The sequence below is a fragment of the Dermochelys coriacea genome, chromosome 4, assembly GCF_009764565.3.
Source record: "Dermochelys coriacea isolate rDerCor1 chromosome 4, rDerCor1.pri.v4, whole genome shotgun sequence".
NCBI lineage: Eukaryota > Metazoa > Chordata > Testudines > Dermochelyidae > Dermochelys > Dermochelys coriacea.
In genome coordinates, this window is record NC_050071.1 from 125,244,552 (window position 1) to 125,264,655 (window position 20,104).

Below are 20,104 nucleotides of genomic sequence, written 5' to 3' on the forward strand. Positions count from 1 at the left end.
TAGTCTCCAATAGCAAGTGATACATGTTCATATGGGGAGGCAGAGAGGGGGGAAAACAGTTGTGAGAATGACACTATGGTTATGACTGAAAAGGCACTTTAATAAGAACAAGTTTTCAAGCACTTAAGAGTTTCCCAAAAAACATTGCCCCCTGGGATGAAATTTCTCATGTTTACATTCAGTGTAAAGAGGCAGAGTGAGGGTGCAGGCTTCATCTGGGGGTGCAGACTCTGGGGTGGAGCCAAAAATGAGGAGTTCAGGGTGCAGGAGGGGGCTCCGAGCTGGGGCAGGAGGTTGGGTTGTGGCAGGGGGGGTAAGGGCTCCGGCGGGGGCTGAAGGATTGTGGGTGCAGGAGGGTGCTTCGTGCTGGAAGCAAAGGCGGGAGTGGGATCAGAGCTGGGGCAGGGCGTTGGGGTGCAGGAGGGGGTCAGGGTGCAAGCTCTGGGCAGTGTTTAACTCAAGCAGCTCCCAGAAGCAGTGGCATGTCCCCCTCTGGCTCCTACACAGAGGTGCAGCCAGGCAGCTCTGCACGCAGCCCTGTCCGCAGGTGTTGCCCCTGCAGCTCCCATTGGCTGTGGTTCCCAGCCAATGGGAGCTGTGGAGGTGGCACTTGGGGTGGGGGCGGCACTTGGGGTGGGGGCGGTGTGCGGAGCCCCTTGACTGCCTCTACGCATAGGAGCTGGAGGGGGGACATGCCACAGTTTCCAGGAGCTGCGTGGAGTAGGCATGCCCCCAATCCCACTCCCCAGCTCGAGCTTGAGGCCAGATTAAAACATCTGGAGGGCCGGATGCGGCCCCCGGGCCGTAGTTTGCCCACCCTTGCATTAGATCATTTTTGAGTTATCAGGGCATGATACATTAAATGTTTCCAGCTGCTTTTTTAAACATTCAACATCTTTGAAGAAAAGATGGCTGGTTTTTTTGCCTACCTTATATGAGTCCTCAGTGAAAAAACAAAGATGTTTGTTGCAAAGAAGTCTTGTGTGTGACAATGAAGAAATCTTGTTTGGAAATAAAGTTTAGGAAGCTGAGCATATTTTTCAAAGTAGCAGATGATTTTCCTCCATATAGTCAGCCAGAAGGTGGTCACATTACTATCTACATTAATGTGCATTTATTTTAGCGATTACACTATTCCTGGTCTTTCTGGTGACAGGCAGAAGTAAAGAAATTGGACTTTGAACTATATGACCAAAGTCTTTATTAGCAAAGTAATGGTAAGTAAATCCTAAGTAAATCCATAAGATCTATGCAATAGGATCCAGTGACTAGCGCAGGGGTTGCCAACCTGAGCCCAAGAAGGTGCCAGAATTTACCAATGTACACTGCCAAAGAGCCACAGTAATACGTCAGCAGCTCCACATCCACTTCCCAGCCCCCAGCACCTCCCGCCTGCCGGCAGCCCCTACAAATCAGCGCCTACTCCCCCTCACAATCAGCTGTTTCACGTGCGCAGGAGGCTATGGGGGGGAGGGGAGTGAGGGCATTGCAGGCTCAGGGGAAGGGGCAAAGTGGGGGCAGGTCTTAGGGCAGAGCAGGGGGTTGAACAGCGAGCGCCCCTCAGCACATTGGAAAGTTAGCATCTATAGCTCCAGCCCCAGAATCAGTGCCTATGTAAGGAGCCACATACTAACCTCTGAAGAGCCACATGCAGCTCAGGAGCCACAGGTTGGCCACCCCTGGACTACAGCACTAGAAGACTTTGGGCAAGTCACAATATCTATTTCTCCCTTAGTTTAGCCACATGTATATTGCAGATAAAGATCCTATCCACCTTTGAAAAATACTGGAACTCTATGTTTCAAGAGCACTCAGGAAGTGCAATACTATGGGTTCATGTTTGCTTCCACAGAAATACTTGCACAACTAACTCCAAAAGCCAAACAATCAGATAACATTAGGATGAGAAAGCCAAGTCAGCCCCACCCAGCAGAGCTCTGAAAGCACACAACTGTATCAAAAACACACTACGTGCCTTTATCTGAATATGTGATCGAAGGGTTGGTCTTCATCATTTTTGAAAAAGTTCAGTGACAGGAGATATAAGGAGAACACAGATACAGAGTTACAATTCCCCGCCATCAGCCATAAACTTGCATAGTACATGATTTACAGGCTCAAACCCAAGAGTATATAGTAACACACAGCACTTTGGGTACCCGCATGGCCCCACATTATGCCAACATTTAATGGCTGACTTAGAACAACGCTTCCTCAGCTCTCGTCCCCTAACGCCCCTACTCTACTTGCACTACATTGATGACATCTTCATCATCTGGACCTATGGGAAAGAGGCCCTTGAGGAAGTCCACCAGGATTTCAACAATTTCCACCCCATCATTAACCTCAGCCTGGACCAGTCCACACAAGAGATCCACTTCCTGGACACTACAGTGCAAATAAGCGATGGTCACATAAACATCACCCTAAACTGGAAACCTACTGACCACTATACTTACCTACATGCCTCCAGCTTTCATCCAGACCACATCACATGATCCATTGTCTACAGCCAAGGTCTAAGATACAACCGCATTTGCTCCAATCCCTCAGACAGAGACAAACACTTACAGGATATTTATCAAGCATTCTTAAAAACTACAATACCCACCTGCTGAAGCGAAGAAAGGGCAGAGCCAGAAGAGTACCGAGAAGTCACCTACCACAGGACAGGCCCAACAAAGAAAACAACAGAACACCACTAGCCATCACCTTCAGCCCCCAACTAAAACCTCTCCAGCGCATCATCAAGGATCTACAACCTATCCTGAAGGACAATCCCTCACTCTCACTCCCACGACCTTGGGAGACAGGCCAGTCCTCGCTTACAGACAGCCCCCCAACCTGAAGCAAATACTCACCAGCAACTACACACCACACAACAAAAACACTAACCCAGGAACCTATCCCTGCAACAAACCCTGTTGCCAACTCTGTCCACATATCTATTCAAGGCACACCATAATAGGACCTAACCACATCAGCCACACCATCAGGGGCTCGTTCACCTGCACATCTACCGATGTGATATATGCCATCATGTGCCAGCAATGCCCCTCTGCCATAGAGATTGGCCAATCTCTACGCAAAAGAATACATGGACACAAATCAGACATCAAGAATTATAACATTCAAAAACAGTCAGAGAACACTTCAACCTACCTGGACACTCAACAACAGACTTGAAAGAGGCAACTCTTCAACAAAAAAAAACTTCAAAAATAGACTCCAACAAGAAACTGCAGAACTGGAATTAATTTGCAAACTGGATACCATCAAATTAGGCCTGAATAAAGACTGGGAGTGGATGGGTCACTTCAAAAACTAAAAACGAATTTCGCCATGCTAATTTCCCCCTACTGTTACTCACACCTTCTTGTCAACTATTTGAAATGGGCCACCCTGATTACCACTACAAAAGAGATTTTTCCTCCTGTTGAAAATAGCCCACTTTAATTGAATTGTCTCATTAGAACTGATCCTCCAGTTGGTAAGGCAACTCCCATCTTTTCATGTACTGTGTGTGTGTGTATATATATATATATATATACATACATACATCTATATCTTCCTACTGTATTTTCCACTCCTTGCATCTGATGAAGTGGGTTTTAGCCCACGAAAGCTTATGCCCAAATAAATTTGTTAGTCTCTAAGGGTATGTCTACACTACAAAATTAGGTCAAATTTACAGAAGTCAATTTTTATAGAAGCAATTTTATACAGTCGATTGTGTGTCCCCCCACTAAGCGCATTAAGTTGGCGGAGTGCGTCCACAGTACCGTGGCTAGCATTGACTTTTGGAGCATTGCACTGTGGATAGCTATCCCACACAGTTCCTGCAGTCTCCGCCACTCATTGGAATTCTGGGTTAAGCTCCCAATGCCTGATGGGGCAAAAACATTGTCACGGGTGGTTTTGGGTACATGTCGTCAGTCGCCCCTCCCTCCGTGAAAGCAATGGCAGACAATCATTTCGCACCTTTTTTGTGTGTGGGGGATGCCTGCAGACAAGAGCCATGCGGAGCCGCTTGTGAACCTCCGCCTAGGAGACGGACCTGCTACCGGCCGCTTCCAGGGCACAGCATGGTCCACAGTGCCAAGACAGGCAGGAAGCCTGCCTTAGCACCCCCGCTGCGCCACTGACCAGGAGCTACCCGAGATAAACCTATGCCCCAAACCCTACGCCCCAATCTCCTGCCCCAGCCCTGAGCCCCTTCCTGTACTCCAAACCCCGCATTCTCATCCCCACCCCAGAGCCTGTAAAGCCAACTCAGAGCCCTTACCCCTCCTGCACCCCAACTCCCGACCCAGCCCTGAGCCCCCCCAACCCCTCCTGCACACTAAACCCCTCATCCCTGGCCCCACCCCACAGCCCTCACCCCAACTCTCTGCCCCAGCCCTGAGCCCCTCCCACACCCCAACCCCCTCATCCCCAGCTCTGTTGCATCACGGAGCATCAACAATTTTCTTCAACTGGGTCACCAGAAAAAAAGTTTGAAAACCACTGCTCTAGATTAACATTAATTTACTCATCTCACACATCAATTCCTTATTATCCCCTCAGAATGGAGAAATAGCTACTTCTCCCAACAATTCCTTACAACAGGGGTGGGCAAACTTTTTGGCCCAAGGGCCACATCTGGGTGAGGAATTTGCTTGCAGGGCCAGGGCAGGGGGTTGGGGGGCGGAGTGCGGGAGCAGGTGTGGTATGCAAGAAGGGGCTCAGGGCAAGGGGTTGGGGCAGACGAGAGGTGCGGGGTGTATGAGGGGGCTCAAGTTAGGGGGTTGGGATGCAGGAGAGGTGCGGGATGTGGCAGGGGACTCAGGACAAGGAGTTGGGGTGCAGGAGGGGTTCAGGCTCCGGCCCATCGCCACTTATCTAGAGCGACTCCGGGGTGGCTGCAGCGTGCACTGCGGCCAGGGCCGGCTCCCTGCCTGCCTGCCGCAGCCCCGCACCACACCACTCTGGGAAGCGGCCAGCACCACGTCCTTGTGTGGCCCCGGGGGGGGCGCCACGGGGAGCAGCGCGGAGAGCTCTGAATGTTTCCCTCGCCTGTGGGTACCCCCCCGGAAGCTCCCATTGGCCACGGTAACCCGTTCCTGGCCAATGGGAACTTTGGGGGAGGTACCCATAGGCAAGAGCAGCATGCGGAGCTCTCTGTCCCCCCACCCCTATGGGCTGCAGGGACATGGTGTGGCCGCTTCCCAGAGCGGTGCAGCGCCACAGGTGTGGCAATCTCATGGGCTGGATCCAAAGCCCCAAGGGACCGGATCCAGCCCACGGGATGTAGTTTGCCCACCCCTGCCTTACAAGGACAGAAAGAAGAGAGTGAAATTGCTTTTTCAAACTGATCAAACTTTCTAACATCTTTTATCTCAGAATATTCAATAGGTGTTCACTTGCCTTGACCAGAAGATTTCTGCAGGCTGTGAAGCTAATAATCCACAGTATGACCAAGGCCACAAATTAAGACAGACACTGTAGAATTATTCTGTTTGAGATGTCAAGTTTGAGACTATTTGAGTGTTAAGAACAGCAAAAAATTGGCAGATGTACCAGTCTCACTTGTATAAGCAAAATGGGTGCTAGAAACATAATATGTTAAAAGCAATAATGAAACCAACACCAAAGAAACAGAAGCATCAAGGAAGGCAAGTTAATTTCTCTCTTCCTATTTCACATTACTCAGTATGGTCTTTGATGAACTGGACAGGATGGAATAGTTGTGTGAATCGGATACTTCTTTACAAAAGCCGGGCGGGGGAGGGGGGAAAATCAGGACGTGACCCTTTTAGGCTCAAACTTTTTGGGACAGCCTGTAGAAAAACCGCTGTATTTGACCTACTTTGTTTAAAAAAAAAAAAAATTATCCCATCTTAGATAGTAGAGACTTAGTGCATTAGATTTTCAAAAATATTCGTATAAAATTATGTGCACAATAACTCACAGAACCCACAGCTGAAGCCATGAGAACAAGTAATTGGTCCTTTACTTCAACTGCATGTCCAATCTCAGTAATCATGCGAACAGTTAGAAATGCTAATGCACAAACATTTTAGTTTGTGCAACTACTATCCATAACCTACAACTCTCCCATATTCCCTCAAACCTGCTCATCCAGTAAATTTAGTTAAATTGAAACTAGGATTAGCTGATTTGACCTAGAATTTAGTATTGTTATTTTACAATAGGATACAAACTAATGTAACTGTGGACCACATTCTATTGTAATGCATCCAGTAGAGATATTTAATTAACAGGATGAAGTGGAACAAAACAGATGCAATTTCAACTTTACATAGATAATCTCTCACCCTTCCAATTATTTTTTAAAAGTGTTTTAAAATCCCAAATCTGATTCTGTACCTATGCTCTCAGGCATTTATAATAATTTATATTATGCTAGTATTGCAGGCCCCAAGCAGGCTTAGAGCCAGTAATGTATAGCAATAGCTCTCAACCTTTCCAGACTACAGGAGCCCTTTCAGGAGTCTGATTTGTCTTGTGTACCCTAAGTTTCACCTCACTTCAAAACCACTTGCTTACAAAATCAGACATAAAAATACAAAAGTGTCACAGCACACTATTACTGAAAAATTGCTTATTTCCTCATTTTTACCATATAGTTATAAAATAAATTAGACTATAGATTCTAAAAAAAATCAATATAAATGTAAGTATTTACATTTCAGTGTATAGTATATAGAGCAGTATAAACAAGTATGAAATTTTAGTTTATAGTAACTTTGCTAGTGCTTTTTATGCAGCCTGTTGTAAAACTAGGCAAATATCTAGATGAGTATTATACTCCTGGAAGGTCTCTGCGTACACGAACCCCTGGTTGAAAACCACCAATTTAGAGAACAATGTAGTATCTCTTTAAATAGATTGGGAGACTTCTCTGAAACATATAGCACAGTGAGCACCACGAGAACACCCAGAGCAGCATAGGTAACTAGGCCTTGTATATTGTGTATATTTAGTAACATATTTATTTGGACCCCACTATGCCCACGTCATTTCTTCTTACTCTTTTTGTCATAAAAAAGCCCCATTGTGCATAGTGCTGTACAAACACAGGAAGACAGGTTCTCTGCCACAAAGAGCTTACAGTCTATTTTAAAACAAAATGCAAATAAGTGAGTATAACAATCTATTATTAGATGCTCTTATGCCTCTGACACAAGGCAACCCAGTCTTTCCACCTCCTTCTGTCCAATGCAAGTTTCTTGCTTAGTTATAGACAGCTCCATCTTACTTACTGGTTTTCTTATATGTCATCTGTTGTCCTTTCCCTGCCTCCCTCATCTTTCACCAGGTGATAGCCAATCAAGTACTTGCCTAGAAATACAGTTTTCTGACATTTACACATGTCCAAACCACTTCAGCCTTCTTTCTTGAATCATTGTCTCTACAGTCTATTGGCCGGTCCTTTATAACATATCAGCATTGGTTATTTTATCCCACCAGCCGACACCAAGGTTTCTTCACGAGCATCTCAGGCAGAATGCATTAAGTTTTCTGTTGTGGGTTTCCTAACATTTGCCAAGTTTCAGAAACATAACAATATGGGTATCACAATAGCTTGCTCTCATAATTTGTGAGCCAACTTGTTCCCATTCTTGTAGAGCTTGTGCTGCCTTTTTGTTGAGGAGTACTCTAACCCAGTGCTACTCAAAGTCGTGGTCCGGTGCCAGTCTGCAAGCCATCAGTTGACGGTCTGCAGCGCCTGGGACCCGAGGCAGCACGTTCTGCTCACACCGGTTCCGCTCCGCTCCCCAGACACTGTCCTGGCACATGCTAGCTTGACCCCGGCTGCTGCAGCAACAGCTGCCAGCGACTCTGCTGCGGCCACTGCCATTGGCGGGGTCACCCCTCCTTCCCTCACTCTTACGCCAGAGAGAGGAAGAGGCACTGCCTGAGCTGCAACATGTGTAATGTGTGTGTGTTTCCTGCACATTGTGCCATCCATTCACGCTGCCCCCCACCCAGCCCCGAGCAGACAAAGCCCACGAACACACTAATAAGGAGAAGACTCGTTAATCTCTAGCAATTTCTTGGGCTTGGCTGCCACCCCCTCTCCTTTCCTTACCCCTCCACCCCACTCGAAAAAATAAAATAAAATAAAATAAAATAAAATAGCCCCTTGATGCTGGAAGACAGTTTAGTGCAGGTTTGGGGAGAGGAGGATTAATTATTATTGTTGGTGGTGGTGTTGCTCCCGTGAAATTTGACAGTATTTGCTCTGATCAGCAGAGCTGGTGGAGGAAAAAGACACTGCAGCAGGTTGTCGGGTGGAGCGGATAAGCCCCCTAAAAAATGTCTGCAAACTTTTATTATATTCATTATATTGTTTCCGATGTAAATTAATATTACTACGAATGCTCAAATAATATTTTCTTGGATTGTAAACGAACAATGGTCATTTTATACCATCCGCACAGACACACAGCCTTTCAGTCAGTCTTCAATATATTTAAATGGGAACATCTCCGCGATTATGCCCCACTCTCATTCCAATTAATACAGTGAGGAATGTTAGTTTTTCTGATCTGATGTGCTACGTGCCTATGCGAATACGATAATAATATGGCACAAATATGGTAACAGTCCCTGACACATTGGAAAAAAAATTGCCAGTCCGCCACATCAGATAGTTTGAGAAGCACTGCTAACCTTCTCTATGAGAGTATAATCTTCCTGAATAGAGTATCCATTTGAGATACCATCGGAAAGGAGTCTTCCACATCCAGCCCATCTTACAGTTATTTCCATAACTGACACATATATACATTTTAAAAATATGTATGCATGTGTCAGTTATGGAAATAACCTTGAGATGGGCTGGGTCTGGAAGACACCTTTCAGATTCTATCTCAGTACTCTATTCAGGAAGATTATACTCTCATAGAGGAAGTTTAAATAGACAGACAGGAAGGTTGCCTGACTCACAACTATGGGACCACAGGTCCTTATTCAATATATTCAGAGCTGCCCATGTTATGTATCGAGTATCCTCATTCATCACCTGAGGGATGCACTTGGTAGCTTAGGATACCGCAAACTATAGAAGGAAAGGGAAAAGGTAGTAGTATTTACAAGAGCTAAAAATGTCTTTTTTAAATGAAAGATTATAGTCTGCAGAAACTGATGACATTCACCACTGATGAGTGGATTTTCAAGACCTGTATGTTTTTATAATACAGATGATTAGAGTGTATGAATCTTTATTTACAGTCCCAAATTTGCACAAATTTGTGTATACCCCAGTCTCACTTGCCCATATGCTCTCAAGAAATAACATGAAAGGTTTTGTTCATATTTCTGTCAGTTATTGGGGCTTAGAAAAAACCCTCCCCATTGGAATTTGTTTCCTACTTGCGAGGTCCAGTAGCGTGTACATGTCAGAAGATGTCTGCCCAGGTATCACCACCTACAGTATCTCAAGATAATAAGAAATACCTGCTTACCTGAGGCAAAATCTTGCCTGCCTTAAATACAGGAGTAGTCCAATTGACTTCAAAGACACTTTTTGCATAGGAGATCAAATGTGTACTCTGGGCCAGGGGAGGGAAGAAGGTCATTTAGTCTTCAGAAATAGAGCACCTAAACTGGTATAATTCCAACATCAAAACAAGGAAATGCACAGCCTTTAACCTCTTCCTACACGAATACTTTCCTAACAATTGGCCTTATGTTCAGTCAGACTTAGCTGGTCAATCTAAGTATTGACCAGCTCTATGTTGCTCAAGACAGGTGTGAAAAATTCACATTTCTGTATGACATAATTAAGCCAATCTAAATCCCTGCATAGACAATGCTACATCGAGGGAAGAATTCTTCCATCGATTTAGCTACCGCCTCTTGCAGAGGCGAATTACCTACGCTGACGGGAGGTTATGTCTACACTGAAGCGCTACAGCACTGTAGCTGCAACAGCACTGCCAGGGAGGTGAGTTATATGCGCCCGCGGTGCCCGTGCTCCAGGAATATTCAGGGCCTGTGGGCATGCCTCCACTAATGTTTGGGGCCTCCACCAATGTCTCTCCCCCGGCCCTGCCTGCCGCCCCATGCGCCTCACCTGGAGCATCCCCTGGCCCTGCCTGCTGCCCCCGGGCAATTTAAAAGGGCCTGGGGGCCACTGGCAGAACCCTCGCGCCGCACCACTCCCTGAAGCAGCTGGCACGTCCCTGCAGCCCCTGGAGGGGAGTAGTGTCTCCATGCGCTGTCCCTGCCCCAAGCGCCAACTCTACAGCTTCCATTGGCAGGGAACTGCTGCCAATGGGAGCTGCAGGGGCAGTGCCTGTGTGCAGCGGCAAGCAGAGACCCCCCCCCCCCCGGCCCACACCTAGGAGCTGCTGCCAGAGGGGTGTGGAGGTCACTATCGGGAGCCGCCGATAGTAAGTAAGGTAAGTGAACCCCCTGTCCTAGCCCAGAGTCCACACCCCTCACCCAAATTCCCTCCCAGAGCCTGTACCCCTCAACCCCTCCCGCACACCAAAACCCTGCCCCAGCCCAGAGCCCACACCCCAAACCCCCTCACACACCCAAACTCCCTCCCAAAGCCTGCACCCCGCACCTCCTCCTGTATCCCAACCCCCTGCCCCAGCCCAGAGCCCACACCCAAACTCCCTCCCAGAGCCTTAGGCAGGTGGGGGAGGGGGCGGGACTTGGACCCGTTCTGGGCACCACCAAAAATTATACAAACCTGCCACCCCTGGCTGCTGCTGTGCCACTGTAGCGTTTCAAGTGTAGACAACACCTTAGACATCTAAGTTTTCTTCATTCTGCTTTGGCTGTATAAAGTGAGAGTAAATTGGCCCAATGAATTTAAGAGGCACTCTGGGGGCCAGAACCTCAGCTGGTGTAAATGGATATTGATTTCAATGGAGCTATGACTATTTACACCAGCTGAGGATCTGCTCCTCTGGAGTATTTATACACCGTATTACTTTCAGCAATGAAAAGAGGAGCAAGATAAAGATATACATTAGTGTCATGAAGGAAAGCAATTTATCACAAACTACACTACATTTCTTTTTATTTGCTTTTTGGGAGACAAATGAATCTGAGGCCTACATATTTATATTCAAAAAATGTAGCAAGCTAGCGAAAGACCCATAAAACTAACAAATTATTGATACAAAAGCAGTAACAGAACAAGAGCTAAATGGCTTTTCTGAACTTCTACAAAATTATTTCAGAATAATCAGTTTATATTTGATAAATTATTTTTCCCCCCATGGATTCCCTCTTCATGTCTTCCAGGAAACCTAATATTTCATGAAACATTTTTGCTAGAAAAAGCAGCGTAAGCGTAAGTATTCATTTCCCCCACTTTATTGTAAAGGTAGAAGTAATCCAACTATTTTTTCTTTTCAATATTAAAATCCCTACAGGAAAGTTATGTATAAAAATGTACAATTTCTCATGAAATTACAAGCATTCTGGCTTTGCTCTCATAGCTCCCATAATTGCTTTTACACTTGTACAGCCTTTTACCTCAGTTGCTTATATAGTACATAATGTAGTGCCCACTACATTCAAAGCAGCTTTCTTTATAATTTCTCTCTTTTCAATAGCCCATTACTTCCACCAAACAAGGGGGGTTTTTTCAGAAGAAAAAAAACAACCCAGACCCTAAATATCTGAAGCTTTATTTCTATTTCTTCTGATGATCATTTAAATATTCTTAATGTGTGGAGGGGGGTTTTGGGGAAGAAGGGTTGGGGGGGGGGGAAATCTCCTTATCCTCCCACATACGTATAAAGCCATGCCACCCCAGTTTGATTTTTAAAAGAAATAAATAAAAGTATCACTAACCCAGATATAAGCCAGGCAGATTTCTACAAGAATGTGAGGTAGGACCAAGGAACATAAGAATGGCCATAATCGGTCAGACCAAAGGTCCATCCAGCCCAGTATCCTTTCTACCGACAGTGGCCAATGCCAGGTGCCCCAGAGGGAGTGAACCTAACAGGTAATGATCAAGTGATCTCTCTCCTGCCATCCATCTCCACCCTCCAACAAACAGAGGCTGGGGACACCTTTCCTTACCCATCCTGGCTAATAGCCATTAATGGACTTAACCTCCATGAATTTATCCAGTTCTCTTTTAAACCGTTATAGTCCTAGCCTTCACAATTCTTCAGGCAAGGAGTTCCACAGGTTGATTGTGCGCTGTGGAGTAATAGGAAGTCCCGTCTGGACATAATGGCCAGACATAGCAGCTAGGCAATAGCTCATCTTGTAAGTTATGTTAAAAGAAGTTAAAAACTACAGTGAATATTTCCCCATATAAGGAATTGCTGTAGTTGCCACAGGGGTGTTAAATAATCCTGAATGCAGAAGACATGGTCCACATGACCATATTTTATTAAAATGTGATCCATGCTGTTCCAAGGTACTCGTCCTCAATGACAAATTTGGAGGACAAATTTGGAGTTTCTAGACTCAGCTGATTTTGGTTATAATGTGAAAACATGAAGGTGCTAGGGGGAAAATTGGACTAGTGGATTAATAAAGACTGGCATCATTGTCAAGCAGACTGAATTATAAATTTAGCGACACACGTAAAGGCATATTATGCAAAGATCTCGGGAGACAATCAAAGTCTTTAGATATTCAGTGACTGGGATAATTGTGAGTTTAACTAAAATTCAGTTAATTTGATTTTATATTTTAAATTATTCCTTCTGATTCATTAAAGCAAACCATTCTTTAAGCAGCAAGTGTTTCCATACCCACACATCTCTTTTAGATTGTCAACATAGCAACAGAAACACTTTACACTTATTTTGACAAACAACTGGCAGTACTTTTGTACTATCAACTGCCAACATCATTAGACCCAGCCAAACAAAAAAGAGGAAAGAATTCAGAAGTTATTTTGTTTGAAGTCGTTCTTAGAAGTCACAAAATCTGATAGTTTCAAGCCAGCATGAAGCATGGTCTAGTGAGCTGATTTAGAGCCTAAAGCTATGGACCCTAAAGCGGCACAGCTGTACCACTACAGCTGCACCACTATAGGGTCTCCTGTGCAGCCGCTCTATGCCAGCAGGAGAGATCGTTCCCACCAGCATAATTGAACCATCCCCAACAAGCAGTGGTAGCTATGTCTGCAGGAAATGCTCTCCCACCAATATAGTGATGTCACAACGGTACTTTTGTCAATGCAACTTGTGTCAGTCAGGGGTGTTTTCTTCACACCGTTGACTGACAAAAGTGCTAGTGTAGACAAAGCCTGAGAGTCAGGAACTCCTGAATTTTAACGAATACTTTGAAGTAGACCTTTTCTATGGATTTGACCAAGGCATGCAATACCTGTGTTTCAATTTCCTTATCTGGAAATGCAGATAATAGCCATCTACCTCACAAGGGTGTGAAGGATTAGTGTCTATAAAGTGCTTTTAAGATTAATATTTTGCCTACCCCCATCTGTATCATGAGAACGTCTCAAGTTAGAAGAGCTGTGCAGTCCATAATTAAGAACATAGTCCCTTTTCCTCTGTCATGGCTTTGGGAAGTGGAAATGCGTTTAACTTTTCGCAAGAGCACAGTAGAGAAGGAAAAGTAATTAGCAAATTCAAGTGAAATATTTATGCCCTAATAAAAGTAATGTAACCTGCTCCTATCCAACTTCATGCAATTTCCCCATTTCATAGCATGAATTATTGATGTACTCCAACATTATCTGAAAGATCCTTGGAGCTATGCCACTTTAGACCAACTGAGGATTTGACCCTTTATGTAAAAAGCAGCAACTATGCACTTCCCTAGTCTCTCCTGCCCCTTCACACTATGCAATATGAGATGAGAAAAACCACAGCGGGAGGAGGAGATGTCTCAGAGATCTGGTTGGTTTTTGCCCCACTTGTCCAGCTCTCTCCAAGTGAACAGTTACTCTATTTCTTATGCATCCATCACCACAGTATCTGAGTCAGTTTCACAGCCCTCACACCAACTCAGGATAAAGGGGACAGCAACTAAGCTGATGTGGGGTGTTCCTTATGAAAGCAATGAAAGAGATCTTCCCAGGACCAATGAGTGCACTCCACATGTGGCAAATATATTACTGTTTGAGCAGCACTTTGAAAAACGTAAGACACATCAGGATGCCTCCAGGAGAAAGACCTAAGAGACTGAAGATAAGACACCCACTACTGATGAAGTGATCAGGATTCCAAGCCAAAATATGTTGTGCTTGCTCATCTCTATATAGGGGGAAAGGGAGAAAAATACAAACATAATGTTTACCCACAGTCATTACTACTCACAATAAATTTAATCTTGGGTAGGACTGGTCATATTAAGCCAGCTGCTGTCAAACTATAAATCTGAGAGTACAGTAAAAACTCTCATTTTGGTCAGTCTTACCATCATAATTTATTCTATATTTAGTGGAATCTAAACTAAGGAGGCAACCCTATGTTAAGCAGCCACTTGAAAGTATTCCCAGTTACCACTCTATCCTTAGTGGGACCTGGCTCCAAGCTCTACTCTGACCATGTGCTGGCCACACTCTCCCCATTTCTTAGATCATTCCAATGCAAACTCCAAACCCAGGCTGCAACACCACAGATGTATATTTTCAGTGGAACTAATCACTCATCTAGTTTGAGGTGGTCTTTTTAACTAACGTTGGGAGATGTATCAACATTGTAATCATTATTCTACTTTCTAAGCTCAATTTCAAAGCTGAAGACTGATTTTTTTTTTTTTGGTTCAGGCTGCTTAAGACAGATTTCACCGGATGCACGTACAGTATACATGCCAAACCCATTTAGAGTGGGAGTGACTTGCAAAACGTATAGGGCTAGATTCCTCCACCCTTACTCACTTTGACTCATCCCGCTGAAATCAGTGGGACTACTCAGTAAGCTACCCAATTAAAAGTAGGAGGATTGGGTCCAAAGAGAACAAGAACAGTGGAGCCAGAGCCAGGATCTACTAAGGGCAAAGAGGGTCGTCTGAAAGCTTTCACATAGCCACTTATGCAAGTCTGGGGAAGGTTTCATGTAGCCACTTATGCAACTGTGCATTCAGGAAAAAACACCTTTTTGACAGAACAAGATTTCAGACTTCTTTAAAATATGGTTGCTCATTGGAGAAGCCATCTCAAAGTTAGGAAACTCTCTGCAATTATACAGGTTTCAGAGTAGGAGCCGTGTTAGTCTGTATTCGCAAAAAGAAAAGGAGTACTTGTGGCACCTTAGAGACTAACGAATTTATTCGAGCATAAGCTTTCGTGAGCTACAGCTCACTTCATCGGATGCAATTATACAGTCAGACACTTTCATACCAAGCAATGTAAGACACTCAACCTGAAACTGCAGGTGGCATTCATCAGTTACTTTTGACGTTGTCAGGGATTTTGACGACAAGCCAAAAGTTTCTTAAAGTTTTTGACAAAGTTAGACCCTATTTTAAGATGAACAGATAGCGTCCTCCTGCTAGTAACTCACCTTCCCATAATCACTTTTTGAATTAAAAATAAAGTTAAATATCTCTCTGAAGCAGCCGGCAAAATCGTTTGCGCCCAGCCAGCAGCCCTTGCTTCTCTTTACAACCCCGCCGCTCCCTGCCCTCTTCGAGTCCCCCCCCCCCCGCCCCAAATCCTCTCGCCTCAGTCCCCATCTATTCCTCCTTCCCTGGTACTGTGCTCCCCTCTGCCGCCTCCCTCTCGCGCCCCCGCCTCTCTTCTCACCCTAAGTCCTCCCCTCTTGCCCCCCTCCTCCCCCAGCACCCCGGCCCCTCAGAGCCCCTCCTCGGCGCGCACATCCCTCCTTCGTTCCCCCCCCCCCCCGCGCTCACCTTCCCTGGCTTTCAGCAGTACCGTGTTGGCCACGATGTTCTCGATCTCCATGATCAGGGCTCCAACCCCGCTGCCCCCTCAGCGCCGCCACCACCTCCTTCGCCCCCTCCTCCTGCCCCGCCACCGCCGGGACACCCGGGCTCCACTCATCCGGCCCCGAGGGCTAGTGCTGGGCTCTCCTCTCCCCCATCACTCACTCACTCACCGCCCTCTCCCTCCTCTGCTCACGGGGGCGGGGAAAGGGGACGGGCGGGCCGGGGCCTGCCCACACTGGGCAGGACTCTGCCGCGCTCCCCCGCCTCTCGCCCTTACCGCTCCGCCCCGAAGACTACAACTCCCAGCAAGCAATGCGCTCCCCCGGCCGGTGGCATCTTGCGTCAAAGCGGGCTCGTTGGTAGCTAAGAGTAGTAAGCGCGCGCGCGCCCGGTGGAGTATTCCCTGATGGGATTGACAGTTCCTCGCCTCGAGGGTGCAGCAGTGCATGCCGGGATATATAGTCATGTAGTTCCTACCACTCCGATCTCTTCTCCTACAGAGCCTAGCCGCTATCACTAAATCCCGCGAGATGTCGGGGTCAACTCTCGCGAGAGGTGTGGCCGCGTTCCAGGCTTAGTTTGTAATGTAAGAGGTAGTCAGTAGAGAAGCTGGGCAGGCTGGTGAGGGACCCTGGTCGCCCCCTTTAGATCTCACGCTACTTAGACGCTCTCGCGCGAGGTGGTGCGTCCAGACAGCAGGGGGCAGCTTGGGGCAGTTTCAGGTCGGGCGCCCTTGGTCGCCATTTTGTTTAGCGTGGCTTAGCCCCCGCCAGGCCTATTCCTCAGGAGCCTGTACAAGACTGTAGTCCCTGGTTCTTCATGCTGCTGACTGAGTATTGATCCCACCCACACACTACGATGGGGAAACCAACTAAGCAGAGAAGAAAGGGCCAAGTGGCTGCCAGGGCCACGGGCCCGAGTGGGGCAGGGATGGCATTGGTGAAGAACAACCCTTTCGAGGTGAAAGTCAACAAGCAGAAGTTTCATATCTTGGGGAGGAGAACCAAACATGACGTGGGGCTGCCGGGCGTGTCGCGCTCCAAGGCTGTGAAGAAGGTAAGACTGGGGGGAGGCCACTCATCAGATGAGGACAAGGTGTGGATCCTACCACTCTGGAGCAAGCCCCCGCTGCCAGACGGGGCAGTGGTGATGCACACCCGCAGGTTGTGCAAATGATGATACCTGAACCGTTTGAACTCGGGATTCTCTAGCATGGCTCGAAGGGTTTGATGGTACAAACCTCACCAAGGCTGCCCTTATGTCATGTTGGGGTACAACCCCATTCTCAGACTCTATAGTCCCGGAATAGACTATAGGCTAGTGAGTAGGGATTTTTTTTTTCCCAGCCTTTGTTATTTACTTGCTCTGTGACTTTTGGTAAGCCACTTTATTCTGATAACAATGAACATTTGTATTGCAGTATTATCTAAGGGGCCCAGAGAGGACTGGAGCCCTATTTTAGTTAGTTGATAAACGTTGATAAATCATCCCTGCTCTGGAAAATTTTCAAGCAAAAAGATTGCTCTGTACCTTGATTTCTCTGACTTGAAAATTACAAAAAGAAAAGGAGTACTTGTGGCACCTTAGAGACTAACAAATTTATTAGAGCATAAGCTTTCGTGAGCTACAGCTCACTTCATCGGATGCATTTGGTGGAAAAAACAGAGGAGAGATTTATATACACACACACAGAGAACATGAAACAATGGGTTTATCATACACACTGTAAGGAGAGTGATCACTTAAGATAAGCCATCACCAACAGCAGGGGGGGGAAGGAGGAAAACCTTTCATGGTGACAAGCAGGTAGGCTAATTCCAGCAGTTAACAAGAATATCAGAGGAACAGTGGGGGGTGGGGTGGGAGGGAGAAATACCATGGGGAAATAGTTTTACTTTGTGTAATGACTCATCCATTCCCAGTCTCTATTCAAGCCTAAGTTAATTGTATCCAGTTTGCAAATTAATTCCAATTCAGCAGTCTCTCGTTGGAGTCTGTTTTTGAAGCTTTTTTGTTGAAGGATAGCCACTCTTAGGTCTGTGATCGAGTGACCAGAGAGATTGAAGTGTTCTCCAACTGGTTTTTGAATGTTATAATTCTTGACGTCTGATTTGTGTCCATTCATTCTTTTACGTAGAGACTGTCCAGTTTGGCCAATGTACATGGCAGAGGGGCATTGCTGGCACATGATGGCATATATCACATTGGTAGATGCGCAGGTGAACGAGCCTCTGATAGTGTGGCTGATGTGATTAGGCCCTATGATGGTATCCCCTGAATAGATATGTGGACAGAGTTGGCAACGGGCTTTGTTGCAAGGATAGGTTCCTGGGTTAGTGGTTCTGTTGTGTGGTGTGTGGTTGCTGGTGAGTATTTGCTTCAGATTGGGGGGCTGTCTGTAAGCAAGGACTGGTCTGTCTCCCAAGATCTGAGAGAGCGATGGCTCGTCCTTCAGGATAGGTTGTAGATCCTTGATGATGCGTTGGAGGGGTTTTAGTTGGGGGCTGAAGGTGATGGCTAGTGGCGTTCTGTTGTTTTCTTTGTTTAGAGACTGGGAATGTTGTTGTTCTCTTGTTTTTCTTGAATAGAGACTGGGAATGGATGAGTCATTACACAAAGTAAAACTATTTCCCCATGGTATTTCTCCCTCCCACCCCACCCCCCACTGTTCCTCTGATATTCTTGTTAACTGCTGGAATTAGCCTACCTGCTTGTCACCATGAAAGGTTTTCCTCCTTCCCCCCCCTGCTGTTGGTGATGGCTTATCTTAAGTGATCACTCTCCTTACAGTGTGTATGATAAACCCATTGTTTCATGTTCTCTGTGTGTGTGTATATAAATCTCTCCTCTGTTTTTTCCACCAAATGCATCCGATGAAGTGAGCTGTAGCTCACGAAAGCTTATGCTCTAATAAATTTGTTAGTCTCTAAGGTGCCACAAGTACTCCTTTTCTTTTTGCGAATACAGACTAACACGGCTGCTACTCTGAAACTTTGAAAATTACATTTACCTCACTCAAGGATTGTGATACTTAATGTTATAAAGCCCTTTGACACCCCCAGATGAAAAATGCTATAGTCTAAAGAACTGTACATTCTATACATTCACATCTTGAATGCTACGTGCGGATCTGGTGTGTCCTCCGTTCGCTCCTCTATTTCAAAAAAGGATATATTGGAATTGGAAAAGGTACAGAGAAGGGCAACAAAAATGATTAGGGGGTATGGAACAGCTTCTGTATGAGGAGAGAGTAAAAAGACTGGGACTATTCAGCTTGGAAAAGAGATGACTAAGAGGGAATATGATAGAAATCTATAAAATCTTGACTGGTGTGAAGAAGGTGAATAAGAAATTTTACTCCTTCACATAACACAAGAAATTGGCATCACTCAAATTAATAGGCGGCGGGTTTAAAACAAACAGAAGTTCTTTACATAATGCACAGTCAACCTATGGAACTTCATGCCAGAGGATGTTGTGAAGGCCAAAACTATAGCAGGGTTCAAAAAGAATTTCTGGAGGATAGGTCTCTCAATGGCTATTAGCCAGGATGGGCAGGGATGCAACACCATGCTCTGAGTGTCCCTAGCCTCTGCCAGAAGCTGGGGGTGAACAACAGGAGTTGAATCACTTGATGATTGCCTATTTTGTTCATTTCCACTGAAGCACCTGGCATTACCCACTGTCGGAAGCCAGGATACTGGGCTAGATGGACCATTGATCTGACCCAGTATGGCCGTTCTTAAATACAAAATCCTTTTTTGTGATTATCATGATGTTGATCCAAGCTACACTGGTCGAACTGGTGGTATGGAGTAGACAATGTCGGGATGCAATGTAATGCCTCAAAATGCCCCTTTAAAGGTGTTCATGAAAACTCAGAATGTCTTAGTGAGTTCTTTATGTCCTACACCCTGAGACCATCTCTGAAACTGGCTCCTAACACTGTTAGTGACTGACCCTGCTGTTGATATCAAGGTCAGAGCTCTGCCTTCAGGATAAGGTGACTTAGTAATCACTGAAAACTACAGCCACGTTCGTTGAATGGTGAAAATACATGAGCCTTCATTTCCTTTCATCTTGCTAAGGATCATAGTCAACATCTAATAAGTATGGGAAATCTAACATAAATGCCCCCAACTGCTTCATAAGTGATTCAGGCTTACTGTCCAAGAAAGGTAATATTGTAGCTTGCTGGACTTACAAATGAGGGTATGTCTGTGCTACAGTGCCACAGATGCAGCTATGCCAG

General features: G+C 45.8%; 2 protein-coding genes across 3 annotated transcripts in view; one reads left to right on the forward strand and one right to left on the reverse strand.

Annotated features, from left to right (window-relative positions):
• GRK4 (G protein-coupled receptor kinase 4) overlaps nucleotides 1-16,053 on the reverse strand; it is an 81,857-nt gene extending 65,804 nt beyond the window's left edge. Inside the window, exon 1 of the mRNA XM_038399204.2 lies at nucleotides 15,817-16,053. Within this exon, the coding sequence (XP_038255132.1) occupies nucleotides 15,817-15,868 (52 nt within the window). The 5' untranslated portion in view covers nucleotides 15,869-16,053. The remainder of the gene's footprint in view (nucleotides 1-15,816) is intronic.
• Nucleotides 16,054-16,184: 131 nt separating this feature from the next.
• The window catches only part of NOP14 (NOP14 nucleolar protein), a 37,657-nt gene continuing 33,737 nt past the window's right edge, over nucleotides 16,185-20,104 (forward strand). For both annotated transcript variants that reach the window (XM_038399203.2, XM_043512531.1), the window contains exon 1: nucleotides 16,185-16,908. In XM_038399203.2, the coding sequence (XP_038255131.1) occupies nucleotides 16,711-16,908 (198 nt within the window). In that variant the 5' untranslated portion in view covers nucleotides 16,185-16,710. The remainder of the gene's footprint in view (nucleotides 16,909-20,104) is intronic.